We start from the raw sequence: 22360 nt of genomic DNA, 5'->3' as shown, positions 1-22360 counted from the left end.
ACCCCCAGAGCTCCCATGCAGCCCAGAGGGGGTCTTGCCTTTAGAGGCAGAGCAGGAACAACCAGCAAAGTCACAAACATCTCCAGAAATCCAAAATCACATTCCCATCAGAAGCTTCAGAAGCTCAGGAGCTAAAGCTTTGCCAGAGATGCTCCAGTCAAACCTTCCCTAGCTTTCTGTAACTCAGCAGGAAGATGAGGAGACTGTGTAAAAGTGTTAGAGCCACTCAGAGATGGAAGGAAGCACTTTCCCACATCTCCTCCTGTCCCCTGGCAGGAGATGCTGCTGATGAACAGGGCTTGCAGCCCCAAAATGCCACTGCAGTGCTGGGATGGCTGGAATTCCTCCTGCCTGGTGGGAAAGGGTTTAGGCTATAGAGAGCACACAGGAGACATCAGGTTTTCTGGCACAGAGCAGGAGAAAGGGTGTTTGGGGAGCTGGAAATGAGGACATGGGGATGTCCAGCTGCATCTGGAGGCAGGAGAAGGGATGCAGACATGGCAGGAGGGGGTTAGCACACAGCCCCCCATGCCAGGATCTTGGGCTGCAGGCTGGCAGGGCTGGGGAAAGGGAGGCAGCAGGGCTCCAGTGACAGGGGCTCTCTGGTGATTTAGCTTGGACCAAGGGGGAAAGTAAAAGCTTGGGAAAGGAGCCTGGATGGAGCTTCACCCAAGAAACATTCACCCTCATTTTACCTTAGCTACAGAACTCCATGTGGTCTTGAGGAGGAAAAACTCCCACCAAAACACACATTTATCTTCTGCTACTAACTTAAAACTTGGCTCGACTTCACTCAAAAAGTTAATGATTCTTAGAGGGGAAAAAAAAAAAAAAAAAAAAAGACCAGGCAAAGTTTCAAGTCTGTGCTGCAATCCCGACCCAGGGAAGAAACAGCCAGAGCCCTCTGCTTCCCCAGGGACATTTGTGCAGCCCAGATCCCATCTGAGATCCCCATCATTGCTGGGGCTTCAGCTCCCACTGAAGAGAGGTATCCAGATCTACAAGGAATGCAGGATTCTGGATTATTCTGTATAGCAAGAATTCTCCTGTCTTCCTCCTGCTTTTGCAGAGGGGCAGGAGAGGCTCAGAGCACGAGTTAAGTCTCACAACAAAGCCAGGGGTGTTACTGTGTTATTGGCTTCAGTGAGATGTGGCAGAGCATATCTTCACCAGCTAACCCAGGATTAGACTGCAAAAACATTTATTCTGCAATATGCACAGAGATGCTTCCAGCTTCATCCCATCAGCATCACTGCTCCTGCACAGCAAGTGAAGGCTTTGGGCAGGAATTTCTCAAAGAAACTCATTTCTTTCTCCAAAGCATCAAATCATTACAATCATCAGGTTGCTTCTTTGAAAGATCAGTTTCAGCAAGGTCTGAGGACTGAATCTCTTTCTCTTTGCTAAAAAAAAATCTGCAGTAATCCTGAGGCTCCAGTGTCCTGTTCCCCTCACAGGCCTCTGATCCAAGGTGTGGGTTTGCCCACAGTAGCCAAGCATCCCCACACTCACACCAGGGACAGAGATATTCACCCCCCAGACAACAGTTTTCCTGTCTTCACTCTTTTCTCTGTCCCTCACTTATTTTTCAGGCAACCACCTCATAAGACACTGAAAGCAACAGAAAAAGAAAAAAAAACAGAAAAGCAACAGAGCACATACCTGGTATGTTAATAAAAGGCCACACAAACACCTGAGATGGAGATATTCAAAGCATTTGGACCATGTTTTTACTTTTAGCTCAGGTTTGTCCTTTACAAGAGAAGGATATCACACCACAGCCCATACCTGCTCACTCAGTAAAATCCAGTTTCAGAAAGCTTCAAGAAGAAATGATCAGATCCAAAATCTTATCTTTGTGCATGTCCAGACCAAGGAGAAAAAACTCCTCACACCTCACCCATTGCCAGCAGAGGCAGGAATAACCACAGCCCTCCTCCCAACATCTTTTTCCCTATCATCTGTTTTATTTTACTTCATTTTCTTAAAAAAAACAAGCAGTCTTCTTTCCTCCTGCACACCAAACACAGCTCTCCCTCTCAGAAAACCCAACCAAGAAGGGATGTAGACATTTGAAAACCACACTCCTTACCACCACCCTCCCAATTGTTGTCCCATTGGCAGCTTTGACTCACCATGACTGAGATATGAAGAATGTGCATCTGCTCCTCCACTATCTCTGAAGGCTCCTGGAGGCTGGGGGGGGTGGCCTGGGAGAGCTGCTCCGTGCTGCTCATAGAGACGTGGAAGTAGAGGGTGCCATTCTCCAGCCACTGCTGCTTCCAGTGCACCAGTGAAATGTCAGCCACTGTCCCCGACATCTCTGCAGGGACAAAACATGCACCTGAAGGTCAGTTCTCTCCAGGATCCTAAAAAGCAATATTCTTAGTGGTCCTGGAAATCGGGATTTTTGGGTCTCAGCCCTCACTAGTGCTGCTTCTGTTCTACAGGATGAGCTTGAGCTGTTTGGCCTCAGTTTGCCATTTCCTCCATACATGAACACTAACAGATTTCTTCCTTGATAAAAACAAGGGGCTACAAAGTGCCTTAGGATTTCTAGGGAAAGCAGCAATAACCCATGGCACAAGGTGCCTTTAGCCTCCCATAGCCCTTCCAGCAAAAAGCCTGGAAGAAGTTCCTACAGGTCTGCAGCCAAACCCTGGAGAGATTTGCTGCTCAGCAGGACACTTGGTGCCAAGCAAACCACCAGTACCTGCTGTGCTGGCATCTACAACAGAAACCTTTTCCAGGTAGCACTACAGCTGTATTCACTTGGGACGCCCCCAACACAAACTGATGAGCACCAGAAAGAAGAGAAAACCACCAGGTTTGAAACAAATCAATTGATCTTGGGGCTGCATGCCTGTTGGTCTTCTGCTGCAGCCTTCTGTTACTTTACATCCCACCCCATCTTGATTTGCAGCATTAAGCACCCTGGGAGATTGGTTTCTAGCATCCTGGCACACCCATCCACTGTGCCAACTTCCCCTGACTCAGACCACCACTTCTGACACATCCTGCAACAACCCCAGCCAGCTCCAGATCCACAGTCTCCAGCAAAGTGGGGGTGCCAGAAGCCTCTGAGGCTCAGCTGCAGCTCCTGGCTTGGGCAGGCAGCAGCAGACACAGGCAGGAGTGCTGACAGCTCCACAGCTGCCTGACAAGTTTTAAAGGGTTTTCTGCAAAGAACCAATTTGGCACTTTAGCAGCTGAATCAAAATAAAAAATTAAAAAAAAAAAACTACTAGTGCAAAATGAGCCAAAATATTTCTCCTTTCACCACTACTTTCTTGCTGTTTGTTTTTCCATTTGCAATATAGGCAATGGGAAGCAAATCAGGTCCTCTTAGTCACCAGACCCAGAGCTTCAGCAGTCACCTGCTTTGTGTGAGACTCAAAATTCCATTCCTTCCCATTTGGGAATAACAACAGGCTATAGCAGACTGTGACCTGCACTCTGTACAGTGTGTCTGCTTCAGAAATGCTGACAGCATCAGTTCAGGCTCCCCTGGAACCATGGTAGGAATGGAGATGAGGGCCTCCTTCTCCCCCTCCACACCCTGGCCTCAGAGGTCATCAGGGGGGACAGGGTTGGTTCCCCTCTGGGCAAAATGGCCAAGAAACACTGGTGGCATTTTGCATTTCATCTTGGACCCAGCTGGGCAAAAGCACGTTCAGTTCTGGTTCTCCCAGTGGAGATGAAGGAACAAACAAACCCAGCTGAGGCTGTCCTAGACTCACTCACACCTCTCAGGACAAGATGCTTCCAAGTCACTTGGGTGCTGGCTCACAGGCAGCCACAGATGCTGCAAGACCAGGCATTTCTACAGACCCACATCCCAAGCCAGTAAAACAACCCTTTCAGTCCCTCAGGACCAAATTTTCTTACCCCTGAAATCAATCCATTTCCCAGCAGCAAGCTCCTGGCTTCCTGGTGTGGATTAACACAGACCCAGCCACCCTCTGCTCCCAGACAAGTCCTCATCCCACCCCCAGTCCTACAGAATCCTTCCTCACTGCACAGCCCAGCTGAGGGCAGGGACAAGGTCACCCCATCACCACCCACTCCTTGATTCAGCACCTCACTAAGTACACCAGGAACATTCCAGAGGCAGCCACACTGTCACCTGTATCTAATCAAAGGGCTGTGCTCCTTATCCCTGCATCACTTGCAGAGCACCCATCCTCATCTCCATCTCTGGGCACATCTGACCACTCAAAGAAGAAAAACTAAATACCCCCTGACCATGCATGGGAGCCATCGAGAGCCCACATGAGCACTTTGGAGGGGACTTGTGAACTCTTTGTCACTGCGGTGAGGTCACTCCTAATAATCCCTTCTCTCCTTCAACATAAAGAGCAGTTTGCTGGAGCAAACCAGTAGCAAGAGGTGTTGCTCGCACTCTTTAACCTGTGATTAAACCCAGCCCTGCAGCTCACCCTGCAGAAGAGTGACCTGGGCAAGACCTGGGAATCTAATGAGAGTTTTGTGTCTCCACAGAGGCTAAAGCAGAAAGTTTCTTGTAGTGATAAAAGAGCAAAACAAGAGGAACATCAGGGCTGCTTAATTGCAGCCTTCCTAACAATACTTCAGAGGTCTGTACCGAAAAGCACCTCCTGGTGTAGTTAAAATTGTAACAAATGGTACTTTAGGAGCAACAACAGTAAATCAGCTTGGGGACAGATGACAATCTCGTTTTGTCAGAAGCAAAGAGGCCATGGGACAGCACAGAAGCATCATGAGACAGGACTTTTATACAGAGCCATCTTAATTCTGTTCAGAGGAAGTCACCCATAGGTGAGGATCATCTCCAGCATTACACACATCCCTGCACCAGACCTTTCCAAGAGAGCTCAGGAAAAGGAGGTTGTATCTCCCAGCCCACCCACACCTGATCAGGGTGCTACCAGGACCCCACTGCTATGGCTACATCAGCCCCAAAGACTGCATCACCTTAGGGAAGCAGCAAAAGAATCTCCAAAAGCAATCTTTCTCTACTTTTTTTTTTTTTTTTCCTCTCTCTTGAGCACACATTTTTGCACGGGACATTTCAAAAGATCACAGAGAACATTTCTGGGATGTAGGCAATTTCTTTGGATTCTAGCCTAGACTGGAGATAAGCCTGTTTCATTTTCAAAAGGTCTCTTCCGAAAGTAGAAACTTCAATTTAACATTCATTTCACAATTTTAAGCAAACGCAGCAGCGAGGCAATTTCTGTCGAGAGCTGAACTTGCCAAGCCTGGGTACCATTTACACCCCAGTTATAAATACCTGTGTGTTCTTCAACCCTGCAGCTCGTGTTGCAGGAATCCTGCATTCCTAAGCCAGGCATTGCTAAGACATCACGAGCCTTCAATCAAAAAAAAAAAGAAAATACTTTTCAAGCCCTTTTAGCTGCCGAATCCCTCAATAGCCAAACACGGGAAAAGTTTCTTGGCCTCAGATGCTTGCCATGAATATTCCAGTGCCTGTGTTTCCCTGGACAGAGGTTGTCACTCCACTATCTTACACAGTCGTTAGAGCAGCGATAGCCCTGCCATCAGAGGATGCAACACTCTGGAGCAAGATTGCCTCTTATCAGAGCTTTCAAATGCTTTGGGAACAAATTAAGGGCACTCCCGCACGGAAACAGAATGAGGTGCAGTTAAGGTTTTAAATGGGCAGCAATGCAAAAGCACTCGTAGTCAAGAGTTACTTTAAATCTCAGCCCCTAACAGACAGGGAGATCTCAGCCAGGGTTCAAACACAGCTTTGGGGGTAAAAGACCGAGTAAAACAGCCAAACAGACCATGAAACATCTGCCGTGCCATCTTCTTACCTTACTGCACTCCAGAGACCGCAGAGAAATCATGATGATGATGAGGGTCCCCCCTTCCCACAGCAGCCAGCCAGACCCCCTCTCCTCACCAAAGCCCACAGTCCTGTTTCACTCGACCAGAGCAGAGAGCCCAAAGAGCTCTCAGCACAAGAACAGAAATAAATAAGGCTTCTCCAGCCTCACCTGCTCTTAACTACCCACACCTGCTCTTCATCTCCCATCATGATGCTCAGCTGAGCCCAGGAACAGCGCTGCCTTCCCCCATGCCCCCCCATCCTCCCACCCCACCCAACCATGTGCTGGGGTCAAACAAAGGGCATACAAAGAACTTTCTCCTTTTTTTTTTTTTTTTTTTTTTTTTTTTTTTGCCCTCCTTCTGGTACCTTCTGGGTACTAGAAAACCACAATTTCTGTATTTTCCTTGGAAATCAAATAAGTGATCCAAACAAAACCCTTCTCAGGGCTCAGCCCCTGACCCTGGGCTGGTGCCCATCAGAGAAGGTCAAGGTCAGGAGAGGCAGGGACAGCAGTAACCACAGCAAGATCCCTTCCAACTCATTCTCTAATTCCATTTTTTCCCTTCCCCGTCGCTACAACCCTTACATATAAACATTTCATTGAAGTCTTCAACTCGTATTACAATCAAACTTTAAAGCAAAAGGGCCTAAATGCATTTGGTTGGGAACCAAGACGATTCCCATAAAAGCAGATTATGCTGACATGATGAATATGAAATGAAACAGCAGATATTTAAGCTGGAGGATTGTTACTCAGTGCCTTCAGGCTCCTGGATGCCCTACCCACCTCCTGCCTCTCCCAGCCTGTGTTATGGAAGGCAGAGAGAGCCTTTTCCCCTCTGCCTGCTCCAAGGCAGGCTGCCAGGCTTCAACTATTCACTTCTCCCCCCCTCCCAACCTCCCCCAACCTTATGCAATGCTTCAACATTCATCAGTTATTCGGGAGGTTGCAGCCCTGCCTTGTCTGTCACAGAGTTTTACAAAGCCTGTTTTGTGTATAATTGGCTTGTTCGTGCTAATCTGCAATGATTATTGTGGTTTTTATTTAATTCTTCAAGGTCATTATTAAAATAAGCCATTTTACTGATAGCAGTTCATCCCCTCCATGGTTCCCCACCCCCTGGATAACCAAACCCTCCTTCTGCTTCTTGCTGGGAGCCTGGGACCTGCTGGACATGTTCTTAACAAGGACCAAATCCTTGGTGTGACGGGTGGGAAGCCTGTGAGTAATTTCCATGTATGGATCCAGGCTCCTCCTGCCTTCTTCCTCACCACCTGCTTCATCCCAGCAGGATCTGCACCCTGCAGCCAGACTTCATCAGCTCACCTGCACAACTCAGCATCTTAATCTGTTGGCAGGGGGGAAGCTGGAGATCTGTTCAATGATTATATTTCCTTTTACAGCAGGCTCAGAAACATGATCCCACCTCATACAAAAAGCCAGCACTGCCCACAGTGTCCTCATCTTCTACCCCGTGTGTCACCCCTAATCCTCCAAGCCCACTTCTCCTGCTATTAGTCCAGGGGCTCTTCTGAGTTAATATTCTCCAGAGGCACCAACCTCTGATGAAGTGTTAGTTTATAGATTCTTCAGTGCTAGCTACCACTTATGCTAATAAACCAAATTTATGCAGAAAGTCATAAACACAGAGCTCTCCCCAGTGCCCTTGCCAGCACAGGATTGCTCCCTGCAGAATAGATTATCACTCTCTGTACAGACTAGCTCCAAAACAACTCTAGTAATGGGGCTTCCCCCATGCTCCCCAGGGAACTATTCTGCATTCAAACAGGCCCTAACAGTTCTAAGGGTTTGGGTCTTTTGGTGTCAGTGTGGTGGGTTTTTTTATCCGAATCATTAGTCCGCTTCATTATTATTTTTTTTTCCCCCTTCCCCTCTGCTCATTTTTAGCATGTTCCTTTCCTTTTACATCTACTCCCCCCACAGTACTCCCTTGGGCAACACACAAACGCAGCTGCAGCTCGTAAAGAGTAATAGAGAAGCTCAGAAGTTTAAGAAAGGAAAAAAAAAAAAAAAAAAAAAAAAAGATGACAAGCTCTCTCTGATCAGGCCTTTTCAAAGCCCCTGTCTGTGAGGAACACAGAGCTGCACCTGCAGGGCATTTCAGAGGTGGCTTCAGTGCTGTGCATGTCTGTTGGGACACAGTGAATGTCCAGGGATGGTCTGGATGGAGGAGGGTTTCAGGGAGCCTCGGGGGCTCCATGGGGCAGCCCACCAACCCTGGGCAGGCTGAGGGGCTCTCTGTCCCTCTCGTTTGCTCTGCCAGCAGCATCACATCTGACATTGGACAGGCAAAAAATCAGGTCTTTCAGAGAAAGTGGGTTTGACTGGTTTTAGGGTTTTCTTGAACTATCTGGAAGGAGAAGCCAGGTTTTGGGTGTGCTCCTGGGACTGGCCACCTCACAGGCACCATAAATGTGCTAAGAGCTGTGATGCCACGGAAGGATCCCCGACGATAAGAGCAATGTGGCTGGAAGTGAGGGCTGATCTCAAGCTCAATGGGAACCCAAAAATGAGAAAACGTCCTGTCCCCACCACCAGGCTGGAGAAGCACATACCAGTGAGCTGCTAGAGCCATTCCACTGCACCAGCTCTCCCAGGGGTGGCCCATGGTATCTGCCTTACCCCAGTCCTTTCACATCCCTACCCAACCCTCCAACTCAGCTCCAACACTTCTGGGGCAGCCTGTACAACGTTCACCAGAGAATATTTTAGGTAGATGTAATTATTGTGAAATGCAGCAAGAGGTCAGCAGACTGCATCATCACACAGATGATGCAGGAGATGAGACACGGTGAGCAGGGAAACCAGAGACAGCAACACAGCCTCTGGAAACACTCTGAGACAACTGGAGGATTGGGAGCTTCCAATGCAGCTCTCACTCCTGGCTCTGGAGACCTCTGTATTATCCCCACATCCCTTCAGCTTTCCTGATCACAGGGTTTAGGGTTAGTGAGCAGATACTGATTTTCCTGTGCTGCCTGCAGACCACAATCTGCAACCATGCACCGTACAGAAGCTACAGCTGCTCTGATTGCAGTTCAGTCTCCAGTACATTCCTCTTGTTTATAATGCCAGGACTTCAGCATGGCACCTTGGGTGCTCTAAAATTATTACAGGGCCCTTTTGACTTTCAGTTCCCTTCCATGCAATTCCATTTTCATTTGTCAGCAGAGATTCCCACTGACCAGCAGTGGGAAGCCAACCCCACACAGGCAGATGGTGCTACTGCACGTGGAGCCAATCCCATAGAAATTACTCACACTGCTCAACACAAGGTGTGATCTGGGTTTGAATGAGTCACATGAGGTCTAGAAGAATAGCTGGAAGAGAGCTCCTGAGTGCAGCTTCCTCAGAAAGATGAGACATCCAGGCTTGGAGCAGCACCAGGAGCTCAGCTGCAGCCTCTCTCCAGTGCTACCCACCTGGCCTGTGCAGCCTTCATCCAAAATAAGGTGAAAGAATGTGACTTGAAGCACCAGACATCTTGTTACAGGAGAAAGAGCTGCTGGTCCATGAGATTGCTGCTGTAGAGATGCATGAGGAATGCTGCAAGTCTTCTGTTCCCCATCTACCCCACATCCTCAAAACCAACAAGAGACAGAGCTGATAAATAATAGAAAAAGACTATTTCAAATTCATAAGTACCAGGTTTTGATGGCCCAAGTATTAATCCTTGTTAAAGAATCAATGTCCTTGATGGTGAAGTGTGTCTGTGGTTATGGGCATACAACACTGCCAGCCCTGGCCTGCTGCTGTATTAAGGATGGATTAAATGAGACAGGTTTTGATGAAGACATTAGGGATGTCCTGGCTTGAGAATTTCAGGAACGTTCATGGGACCAGCAGCTCTGCTACATCAGAGCAGGGAACTCAGCTCAGCCCTGAGTCCTCCAAGGACCCAACCTGCCCCACTGCATGTGCCAGCCTGCACCTACAGCCACATGGAACATCCCTCCATCCCTGCCCCAGTCCTCCTCGTGACTCCAGCACATCTGAAAAACCCAACTTGGTTCCTGCAGGACCACTACAGGCATTAGAAGGCCTATTTCTACTACACATCCAAGGGAACAACCTTTGAAAGCCTTCACCAGCCAGCCAGGCAAAAAAAAAAATAATCCCTATTTAATCCTCAAGCCCAGACACAGCTCAGCTAAGCCGAGGTGCTGGTGCTTGGAGTGCCATCGTCTGCTGCAGCAGATCACTGCCTGCACAGTGACACCAGAGCTTTGCTTGGAGCCTGAATGGATCTGAAGTGTCTAATAACACAACCAGAGGCTATTGAGCAAGAACTGTTGTGTGTGATAACCACTCGCTTGATTTTTCACAGCAGTGAGGGGAATATGAGGGAGGCAGCCAGGCAGGCACAGCCCTGGGCATCACCCCCCTCCTGGAGATGGGCTTGGGGTGGGTTCTTCTGATATTTTTTTCTGATATTTTATTCCAAGTCCCACAGCAAAAGAGCAAAAGGTGCTCAGCCAGCCCCAGCCTGCCTGCATCTCTCCTGCTTTCTTTGCCTTGACAAGGCACTTTTCAGCGAGGCTGGGGCGGTGATGCCCTTTTCCAGGATGGCAGCAGCTCCTCAGTGCAGACAGCATGGCAGCAGAGCAGCCCCAGGAGTCACTATGGCATTAAATAAGTCTTGTGCAAAGAGAAAACATTCAGTCTTTGGAAAACTACCCAAATGCCCTGTGCAGGTGACAGCAGTGACTGCAACTTTTTCTCTTGCTCTGAGTTTCTGCAGGAGGTGAGGGCTGGGAGCAGGGCAGAGAGGGGTGGGCACGGAGGGGCAGAGCAGAGCTGTCACACAGACCAAGGGACAGGCCAGGCAGTGGGGACCACATGTCTCTTCCCTGCAAGCTGAAGGGCAACGTGACCTATTCAAGTGTCTTAAATAGCAGTGCAAAGCCAGGCAGAGTTCCCACCAAAGCAGAGGGAGTGCTGCCTTCCTTTCACAGCATCCACCCATTCTGCACAGTGCATGTCAGGGAGTGGGTGAGCAACTCCAGCCTCCAGGGGTGAGCATCACTCAGACCTTCAGTCAAACCAGCCAAGTGCTTTAGAGCCTCCATGCATTTTTAAATGCCTGTCTTTGGGAAACATGCCTCTTGAAATGGTAACGGAGCTTGATAGCTCAGGGTGCTGCTCAAACTGTGGAGCAAAATAATTTTTCTAGCACAGTTTCTCCATGGACCTCTGCTTCCAGTAAGCACTGAGAGGTCCCAGAAGAAATTAGGACACACATTAGAACAGGATGGGGAGAGAAGAAGAAAGCAGGGAAGGAGAGAGGTCTTGGTGCTTTCTAGAGAGAAAAAGACTAAGGTGTTCCACCTCCTGAGAGCTGGACATATTTTTCCAAGGGGAAGGAGCTAGCAGTGCAGAGAAGAGGAGCTGGCTGCTGGCTGGGCACTTCAGATCACTTCCTATCCCCTATCCCATTAGGAAAGGCTAATCCATGTTCCTGTTACCAGGGGACCTGGTGCCCCCATCACTGCCACACCATATCCCAAATGGTACCCTCATTTACTGTCCTAACAGCTGTCCTTAGGGAAAGCTGTGCAGCAGTTGCCCCAAACCAGACCCCTACACTGAGAAAGAAGAGTCAGGGAGCATTTCCACCCTTGATCAGCATACACAAAGGTCGTGGGAGAGAGGCAGAGGAGGATGAATCCTTGCAGCCTCATTAGAGGGAAAGAAACTGTTTCTGCAAATAATAATTGATTTCTAAATTTATCCCCTAATTAAATAGGTTCCCTGGATGAATTCGCATTCAGGCTGCAAGGTGATGATTTAGTGGCTGGCTTCCTGCAGGAACACATCAACACATGTTTGCAAATTGTCTCTCTCCCAGATTCAAAGGTGGGGTGAGCACCTCCCCACACCAGCACACCCAGAGCAGATGGGTCCCTCCTGCCACCTGGAGCTTTCAGCAATCCAAGCCAAGCTGTCCACCAAGCCAGGTTTACCAGAGCCACACACAGGGGAGAAGGGCATTTGTCACCTGGCTTGTCACTGGTTCCTGTGCTCCAACCCAGCAGGGACCCTCCCATGGACCAGATCAGTGGACCCATCACAACCCCAGCCCCTGCCTAAGTGGGAGACCAGCTGGAGGATTTTTTTGGCAGGCAGCAGTTGGCAAACTATGGCAGAACTGGAAATTCACAGCCTAAACTGAGCACATAGTAATGACAAGAATGAGAAACATTATCTCCAAAACATGCTCTTGCTTCCTACATCAATTCCATGGCTGTTCTTGTCTCGTCGCTTTGACTTTTTCCTACAGACCCCATCAGCTAATAAAACCTCAAGAGACAGATTCTGGGATAAAACCAGGTTACAAGCTCTGCAAAAATTAAACACATTTATCACTCTTCTGCTGGGAAACCAGAGAGCCCTGATACTCTCAGGCAAGCATCAAAGGACTTTGGACGTGAGAACACCAGGAAAAGGACACAGTGCTGAGCAGCCATGCAGTGTTCAAGCCCACAGTAATTAACTCCTGCTGTCCTGGACCATTAGTATGGGGCTATTGCCTGGCACTGGCTCAAAGCCCTCCTCTCCCCAGAAGAGAAGCACTTGCCTGCATCTCCTCACCATCTTCTGCATGTCACCAGCAACACCACCCTTCATCTCCTCTTCCTTCCTGATTTGGGTGCTGGGCACACAGCTTGACCTCCCCGTGGGGCTCCAGCCCTATGGTACTGAGTCTCTGGGAGCTGCAGAAGTAGATCTTCCCTCCTGATGCCCTCTGCACACTGGGATCCTGCTCCTGGGACATGCAGGAGCCCTCCGTTCAACCCTTGGCTTTGCCACTCACTTCAATGACAAAAAAGATCAAAATGATCAAGATCTGACTGGCTATTCTGAAGTTTCAAACCTTACCCTGGTCTGTGGTAGAAAAAAAAAAACCCAAACCAAACAGTGCCTAAGTTTCCCTGTGAGGGAGAGGAGAAAATAACCTCTCCACCTATCCCTTCCAGAAACAGTGAATATAGATGGCAATGAAAGGGTAAAAGACACCAAAAGACACCAAGCATGACCCAGCCAAACCCATGACCATTTGCTGTCCCAGGATGCCTACAGCACACGTGGACACCTACTGACCTAGTCACATCCTCTTCTTCAAAGAAACGCCAGAAGATAGGATTTCCTCCTCCCCATACCCCAAAAAAGTGTTCAAAACTGGAACATCTCCATGGTATTTTGGATTTCTCATCACTTCTGGATGAAAAGTACCTCATTAAGTGAGTTCTCAATCAAAAAATCACTACCACAGACGGAGCTCAGGCCCTAACCTACTTCTGCACTCAAAAATAAAAAATCCATTAGGTGGCTAAATACTTCAGGAGCTGTGTCCCTTCATCTCCCCACTTTGGTTCTCCATCTGTAGCAGAGCATCCTCCTTTATAAATTGCCTCTGAGAGCCTCAGATCTCTTCTAAAAGAAAACAGTATTATTCACAGGATAGGAAAGAGATGCAAGAAAGCTAATTAGTCCTAGTACAGAGGAGTTTTGAACATACAGCATTTAAATGAAGCCTGATTTTTGGATCACAGTGCTAAAATCTTCACACTGCACCACTGGTTTTCTCTTTCAGAGGTGCCTTTTTTGCTCACCTTGAGTATTCTTAGAGGCAAAGAAAATTCCTTTAGGTACCAAAGCAAATTCATAAGCTAGCTCTCCGTCACTTACAAACTTGAGCCCATTAAAACTCCATTAAAACCAGAGCAAGATGAGTCCTTGAGGCCCCATTCCCCAAGGATGTGTGCACATAAAGCAAGGAAAATGTGTGGATATTAGAGTTTAGCTTTATTATTTTCATAAAACACACTGAAGATTGTGTTTATGATTCTGGAGAAAATAAAAGCCTCTCTCCAATTGTTAAAATAATGAGCACAAGATACTCCAGTGACTGCTAAACAATCAAACACTTTGGACTTGCACAGCACCCTCTACTCAGATTTCAGAAATGTCTGTACGACAGTGAAAACAAGCCTGGATGGGTGAGGAATAAATCCAGCATCTCTCTTCATGGCCAAAAGAAGCAGCATAACCTACACTGTCCTTGCATGAGGCTAAATTACATGGACAGGAAGGCAACTGCTCAAAACCCATCACAAAATTGCTTAAAAGCCAGTTTTACTGGTTTTCAGTAACATCCCAGTTTCTGGAGGATCAAATCCCATTTGGAAGGCAGACTCAAACATGAGAATCATTTAAACACACTCAAAATCAAACAGAAAAGTAATCTTAATTTTAGCTGGTACTTTCTCTCTGACCTCAGCACAGATCACTCATGAAATCTCAACAGAATATTCTCACTTTGAGGAGGGCTTTTGCCTGCCCCACGTCCCTACCACTCTGAGGGTCTTCTGTACCCTCTGCACGAGGCATTTCTATTCATCACTGAATGCAGACAGGCGCACAGCATGGTCCAAGGAACCCAACAGCCTCCATCACTTCTTCTCCTCTACATCCAGCCTGGTGGAAGGACAAACCAAAGGGATTTTCTTCCCCCGTCCTTACATCTTACAAATATCATGTGAGGTTATGAATTATTGAATGGAGCTGTCTCTTCAGCTTAGCACAATGATGATGGAAGGGAAATGTGGACCACAGGGGGACCATGTTCCCCACACAGGAGCAGGGAAAGGAGCCAAGGGGCACGACCAAGTGGGATCCTTACCCAACTGCTTAGCATCTCTGGCCATCCATCAGAGCCTGACACCTGCCTGGTACCACTTGTCTGCTGGGGACTGAATTAACTTTGGAAGATGCTGAGGGAAAGAAATCTTTCACAGCAATGACCTGAGAGGAGAGGGAAGCTCCTCAGACATGGAACTCCCTCCATATTCCTGCACCCCTACTTGAAAACCTGGGCTGCCCCAGGACCTGAGACCCTCTTGGCCAGGTCTGATGGTTGACCCAGCAGCAGCAGATCTTCCTTGGGGCTCCAGCACAAGGGGACTGACCAGGGATGGAAAAAACCAGCAAGGGTGGAGATACTGAGAAGCTGCTGGCACTGTTGGCAGAGTCCAGCCTTCAGATAGTTTTTCAGAGGCTCTCTGGTATTCCTACCAGCTCTAAACCAACATATTTGTATGAGCTGTTTGGGCTTGTAATAAATATCAACTTTTAAAATTATTATTATTTTCCCAGAGCCAGGTTAGATAGCAGATGTCTGAAAACTAAAAGAGCAGCTTAAAAAAAGGATTCAGTTCCATTCCTCCTGTTATCTACATAAATTTGAAGGCTCCTCAGAGACACAGGTCAGCTCTGGGCCAGCGCTGCCCTGGCTGCATCTTATCCCAGAACTGGCACAACATGCAAAAACCCTTCCTGCTCCTCCACCTTGCTGATTAACAGTTTAGTTCTCAGAAGCACAGAACAAGAATGAATTGACACTTAACTGATTTCAAAAAAACCCACCATACATACAGCCAGATCTTCATGCTGAGGCAGAACTGAGTTTCCAACTGAACCCCACAGCCTCTGTGTGTTCTGGCCCATCAAATACACCCTAAAACTGATGAGAATAGAGCAGTTTCCAGGGCCTTTATATTCTGTGAGAAAACAAACAAACAAAAAAGGACATCACCAAAACCAACACACTACCCCAAAGAGACCTGAGCTTTATGAAAAAAAGCCCTTCTACCTGTAAAAAGCTGAGAATCCAGGTTTTCTGCCAGAGTTCAGAGTTTTGCCACCCTGGCTGACCTCCATCATCCCATCACAACCTATCTTGCCACTTGTACTCAGGGTTAAGAGCCTCATTTAAACAGCAATTCAGCAATTAAAACCAGTGCCTTCAGAGAAACAGATGGCACCTCTGCTAGGTCCAATCCTGCCCTTTGCCTCTGCAAAATGAAACTTATCCCCTTCCTGCCACAACCCTGGAGCTGCTGAACTCCTGCCTGGTGAATCCTGCCTGCTTTTTTTTTTTTTTTTTTTTTTTCCATTCTGGATGTTAACGGAAAGAAATCTCTGGATCCATTCGAAATGAATTATACTCCAGTAATTGCAGCTGCTATAGGGCAGTATTAGGTCAAGCTGCCCTTTTTGTGCTGTGTCTCAAACAGTAGAGATGATGAATGGGCTCATTTCCAGCAGAGCTGGATGCTCACAGGTCCAGGTGAAGCCCATGCAAACCGCAGACGCTCACCGCTCCGGGACCGCATCGCTGCTGCCTGCCAAGTGCTTCCTTTCATAAAACAGCCAAACTCACACTATATAAACACACTTTTGGCTCCCCTCTCCTGTTACTCGTTGTCACCATCCCACAGGTCCTCAGCACACAGCCTCCCTGTGCCAGCCCTCAGGGTCTCCTCTCTGGGCTACATTCGATTGCTTAAGAAACCTCCACCGCTCTCCCCACCCCAGATCAGCCCAAACTGGAGATTCCTTCCCTCCCTCCCCTCCTATTCTAACTCTGTGTTAATTATTAAGATAGAGTGGGATTGAAGAGACTAATTACCACTGTAAAGTTACTCTCCTGAAGGCTGATAAGGGAAGTAATTAGGATGGACAAGCATGGATTACAGAGCTCTAAATCTCTCTCTCTTGTCAAGATAATGCTGCTGCCCAGCCTCACTAACGAGTCCATAAGGCAAACACAAAGCAGTTGTGGAGACCAAGCAGCAGCCTGGACCATCACAGAGCAGAGACCCTTCATGCCACAACAGGAGATCCCTTCTCCAGCAGCTCCAGACTGAGACCAACCTCCAACATGCAACCCCCAGGACCTCAACAAAGGTGCCAGTTCACACTTGTCTGTCACAGGGGGTTATAGCCCTGGTTGGCTGCCACACACCCACCAAGCTGCTCCTGCTCTCCTTTGTTCCCAGCTCTTGTCCCTTCTCCAGGGACAGGGGAGGTCAGGGAGAAATGTTTGCCTCATAAACCCAACGCATCTTCAGTCAGTGAGGTGATACAATCCTTCAAGTCAACACATCCAACACCTTCCCCCCTCTGGACACCACACTTTGGGCTGTTTTGCCTTCATCCAGTCTCTTCTCACCTCCCCAGGTATCAGCTAAGAGAAGAAGCACACTCAAGCAGTACAAAGAAGACAACAGGATGTCATGGGACACATGTCATGAGGGTAATGGGTGACATTTCAAGGTGTCACAGAAGTGTGCCCTGGGAACATGATTTCTTGAAGCAAAAGCCCAGGGCCTGAGAAACCCCAAGAGGACCAACCCCATGCACATCTCCAGCCACCTTGTTGGCCCAGATGGAAGAGGCCTCTCAGGTTAGGTGCAGCAGCAGCAGCTCAGGGGATGTGGATTGAAGCTCAGCCTCCTCAAAGCTGAACCAATGCTGCAGACATTTTGTGCTCCACAGCTCCCAGAACCCAGACCCCCCCAGCCCTCATCCCATCACTCTGCTGACCCCTGCAGTTCTCAGTGTTTGTGCCATCCACAGCAAAAGTGAGGGTCAACCTCGGGCAGAGCTGTCAGCACTGCCAAAATGAATTTTCACCCAGCCAGCCAAGCTCCTGAGAATGAGCTGAGGCACCCAATGCCCCCTGCAAGGGAGCCCAAGGTGCTGGGCTCCTGCTCTCTTCCTGCTGGAGGATACCAGCTCGGAGGGGCACTTCCCAGCCCAGTCCTTCACATCTCACACCCATTCCTTATGCATACACACAGATTATGTTCTTGTAACAATTTCAGGCACCCTGCACTAGAACATTTATAACTAATACATATTCTAATATTCCCATTCACCCGAGAGACTTGAAACTTTCCTGGCTCATTTGTCAGATTTTAAAATTTATTTATTTTTTAAATACCTTCTCCCCCTCAGGCCAGTCAAATCAGTCCAGTTAATGTTAATTTCCACAGACACAGGAAGTCATCTCAAGGTCATTTTTGGTTTATTTTCCAGTTTTAAGTCTGGAGGATTTTGCAGGATTTGCAATTCAGGCTTCTGGTTATCTGCTACATACTGAAATGAAAAGGAGCTGGCTGAGGAGAGACAGTGATGAAGCATCTCATTGACACCCAGGTAATTAAGGAGAAACAAACATGTTTGTTGGCTGAAACAAGGAGGAAAATGATGCAAACCACTTTATTCTAACAAGGAAGAGAGGAGGGAGGGAAGAAAAAGCAGCAACTAAGGGGATTCCATCAGAAGTACATCCTTTGCTCAAGCCCAAACCTTTCCAGGGTGTTTGCATTTCAGTGGGAAGGTTGTCAGGTGTCATGGGGAGGCTTTTGTCACTTCTGATCAGAAAGACAGCAGTAAAAAGAAATCCACTAAATTGCAAAACATGGCCTTTGTGATACATGAGACAGGTAGGTTGGCACACGCCATTTTGAAGTGGAGTAAAAACTTATTTTTATTTATATATATATAAATAAATATATATATATTTATATATAATATATATATTTATTACACCAAATATATATATATTATATATATATATATATTACACATATGCATGTGTCTCTAAAGGGCTCAGGAGCATCAGAGCCTGGCTTTTTGCAACAGGGCAGCCCAGTCTCCCCTTGGCCAGCCTTAGCTGGAACCAGTTCCCTAGGGAAACTGGTAACTCCCAGTGTTAGCCCAGCTCAGGGCCAGGAGCAGACGATGCCAGGGAATGACAACATTCCCAGTGAACTTCAGCCCTCAGCTCCCAAAGTGAGCCTAACAGAGGCTTCAATCTGTTACAAAAGTATGTATTAACTTTTTTTTTTTTTTTTTTAATATCACAGTGGCAGACAGAGTAAAGCAATCAAGGCTGAGCCACACATCTTCCCAGGTCCATCGGGACCTTGGGTACAAGCCTGGTTTTGTTTCTTTCCAAGGGAACAATCAAGATACAGGACTCGCAGCTCGAATCACAGCAGCTCTCCAGGGGCAGGCAGCAGTAATTAGTTTGTGTGCTTTGGAGGCACTTTTGGTTTCAATCCCTGCTCAGGGAACCTGGCTGGAATACTCAGAGCTGCTGGGCAGTGAGAGCCCCAGCCCTGATGGTGGGTGCTGAGTCAGCAACAAGCTCTCAAAAATTGGCCTTGTCCCACCAATTCTTGGCTAACCAAAAAGCACTGTACTCCAGGCTGCTTTTTCCCCATGGACAAGCATCCTACAGAGAGGACTAGAGATGAGACTCCTTAAAACAAAGCAAACTCTATACTAGGAGTGACTTATTCCACTTCCCAGCCCCAGGAGATGTCCTGCCCCAGGCAGAATTCACCTGCTCCAAGGTACCACCACCATCCCCCCAGGCTCACAATAGCCTGGAGACCCTGGGAGAGCCCAAACCCACAGCCCCCCAGCAGCACCCAGGCTCTGGGGAGGATGAGGAGCACCAGTGAGGGCAGCACATCCACAACATCCTCAGCCCCAGTTTGAGTTCCATTTCAAGCAAGCCTCAGACTTCCTTGGACTGGTTTGGACACAGCTGTCCAGTGCTACAGATCCTTCACTCAACAGCAAGTTCTTTCCCCTGGTTGTGCAGGAAACCTTGAAAACCATGAAACGTGCTTGGGTGCAGCCAGCAGTGAGCACCCAGGCAGCACCCAGCAGAGAGTTGAACACCTCCAGCTGCTCAGGTCAGGTCCTTGCAAGATGCTAATCCTGTACGAGTACAGCTGAAGTCAGGACTATTTTCCTGCTGACTGTGAAATTGATGGAGAAAAAAAAAAAAAAAAAAGCAATGTATTGCTAGGTACATCTGTTCAGATATTACACTACCAAAGGCAGATTGGACAGCAGAGCAGAGGAATGAGATTAAGTAATTTTTCTGTTTGCTGAAAGCATTAAGGGAAAAAAATCTTCACATGTTTACTGTGGACATAATGTTCTATTTGGCAATTAGTTCTGATATAGTAAAGGCTTGAAACAAAGCAAAAAAAGCTTAAATTTCAAAATTTCTTATGAAATCACTGTTGAGACAAATGTATTTATTAAAAAAAAAAACCAACAAAAAAACAACAAAAAACCCAACCAAACAAAAAAAACCCAAACCAAACAAACCACATTTAAGCCAGAAAACTTCCAGCACTGCATTGTCCCTGGGAATGACGCTGGCACTGTACAGGAGAGGAAAGGGAAGCCCACCCAAACTGGGGGGATGGATGGACTGGTGCTGCCCCCCCTTCCCAGAGCACACCTCACATCTTGTGTGTCACTGATCAGGCAGCATCTGCACACCAAGATCTGCACAAAATGAGATGCTCCTGGCCAGCACCCACCACCCCCAGCATCCTGGTCATGGCTCCAGCATCCTACCTCTGAACCAGGCTATTTTCCCAGTCAATGCATCCAAGCACTTGGTATTTAACATGGATACAAGACTCCTGTCAGCTGGGGGTCAGGAGGGACCCGGTGCTTGCTCTCTGCTCAGTGGGAGATCAGCTGCAGGGATCAGCAGTCAGAATGAAGACACAAAGCAGTGCAAATCCAGGGGAGAAACACAGCCAGAAGGTAATATTAAAGGGGAAAAGAAAAAGTGGAGTTTGCAACTGAAGCCACCTCCTATGTGTTGGATAAGGGGTTCACTGCTGCCACCTCTGGAACATGGTGCTGTCAGGGGAGTCTCATCTCCCTACCACTGTTTTCAGGGTGAAGCTGGCCCAGCAGACAGCCCTCACCACTGCCAGCCAGTTCCTCAGCTGGGACAACCCGTGTTTTGAGCCAGAACGAGCCCCTTCTCAGGGGGTGACCTACAGAGAAACGCTAAAGCTGCTGGTGGCTGCATTCAGCATCCTGAAGAGCCATCCAGGAGCCAGAGAACCCTCCTCAAGCTTCACCCAACTGCTTCCTGCTCCTTCCGAACTGCTCTTTTGCTCACAGACCTCCAGACTTTCTCTCCTGCCCTGCTTTTTTAAGGCAAAGCCCCAAAACAACCCCGAGCTCAGAGAAAGAGCTTCAACCCCCGGGGGCTGTGCCTCCCTCCCATCACCCCAGCTTGGAGGAAGGGCTGCAGGACCAGATGTACCAAGACATGGGATGTTTAAGAGGCTCCTCATCTGCATGGAGCTGCGAGGCTGCGGGGAAGAGGGAGCAGCAGGGAGATAAGTACTCACTTCTGCACACGGTGCAGAGGAGGATTAGATACTTACAAATATTTTATCCTAGCTAAAGTAATTGCACCACTTGTTCTTATGAGTCAGAGCTATTTATTTTCATGCTTCAGGGCATCAGTTGATCACACCAGCTGAGGTCAGGCAGAAATTCCCATCGCTCCTGGAAGCGTTTTGCATATTGCAGGGAAGTGCCTCAGCACAAGGTTCCACAGCCTGGCTCTCCCCTCCTCCCAGCCCCATTCAGACCCCACAAGGTGCAGAGGACACGCCAGCAGGAAGGACTTCCCCACCTTAACCCTCCCAGCACGACCCAGAAAGCAGTCACTGCTCTCAGCAGCTTCACTCCTGCTCGTGGATCCCATGCTCCTGCCTTGGGTGGAGGATGTTTTGGTACTTTTTGGTACCATCACCACATCCACTCCAGTGTCCAGGCAGCAACCGAGCAGAGAGAGCAGTGGGAAGAGCATCCAAATGAGAAATGGTATTGGTTGTACAGGAGGCAAAAATAAAAACAACTCCTCCTGACCCTGAGCACAGGAGCCAAACTGGGGTCATCGAAGCTCATTTTGGTGGCCAGTGGCTCCATGGCCTCTGCTGGGAGAAGACACAGATAACTGCTCATTTCTGAGCACTCATGGATGCTCAGTTCTAATTGTGTCACCGAGAACCCTCCCAAAGAGCAACACTTGGCCAGCATTAATAAATAACAACAAGCAGCCTGTACATGGAAGGGGGAGAGGAATGCAAGAAAACAGCCACAAGTATTGGATGTGGGAAAAAATACCTCCCTGTGCTCCCTCATAGTGCTACTGACCCAGCTCCACTGACTCCAAAGCATTTGGGAATGGTTTTGGAAAGAAACAGCCATTGAGGTCTGAGCACTAAGCATGAAATGAAGCAGCAGAGGAGAGTTCTGGCCAAATACAAGGTTCCCTTGGTACAAACATCATGTTGGAAGCTTGTGGAGTGTAACACATGCAGGTGCCAGTAGCCCCTCCAGCAGCAGGAAGGTGGAACAGCAAGCTGCTTCCCCATATTTGAGCAGTGGAACAGGCTCCCAGGGGAAGCAGTTATGGCACCAAGCCTGCCTGAGTTCAAGGATGATGTTCTCAGGCACATGATTCTTGGGGTACCCTACACAGGGACAGGAGTTGGACTTGATGACCCTGATGGGTCCCTACCAATTTGGCAGATTCTATGATCCTCTGATATCAGATGTGCATAGAAACCCAGTCAAAGAATGTTTCCTACCACACGTCCAGCTTGAAATACCTCTGGGAGCTGTGGCAGTACAGGATCACTCCTCTATCCCCTTCCTTTCACGGTGCTCATCTCCTAAATTCATCCTAAATATCCTCCCAGCCAGCATTATTTTACCTCCCCAGCCCTGCTCAGATGCTCACCAGCAGCCAGGTATCCTACGTTTCCACATCTCTGCTTCACTGATCCCCGTCAGTAATTACACTGCTG

At 48.1% G+C, this 22360-nt stretch overlaps 1 protein-coding gene across 1 annotated transcript in view; it reads right to left on the bottom strand.

Moving 5' to 3' along the window:
• The window catches only part of ASTN2 (astrotactin 2), a 319778-nt gene that overhangs the window by 267574 nt on the left and 29844 nt on the right, over positions 1 to 22360 (bottom strand). The window contains exon 2 of the mRNA XM_071766590.1: positions 2136 to 2323. Within this exon, the coding sequence (XP_071622691.1) occupies positions 2136 to 2323 (188 nt within the window). The remainder of the gene's footprint in view (positions 1 to 2135; positions 2324 to 22360) is intronic.

This window comes from Heliangelus exortis, chromosome 22 (assembly GCF_036169615.1).
Source record: "Heliangelus exortis chromosome 22, bHelExo1.hap1, whole genome shotgun sequence".
Lineage (NCBI taxonomy): Eukaryota > Metazoa > Chordata > Aves > Apodiformes > Trochilidae > Heliangelus > Heliangelus exortis.
Note: the sequence above shows the minus strand (reverse complement) of the source record. Positions and strands in the feature narration are given on the sequence as shown.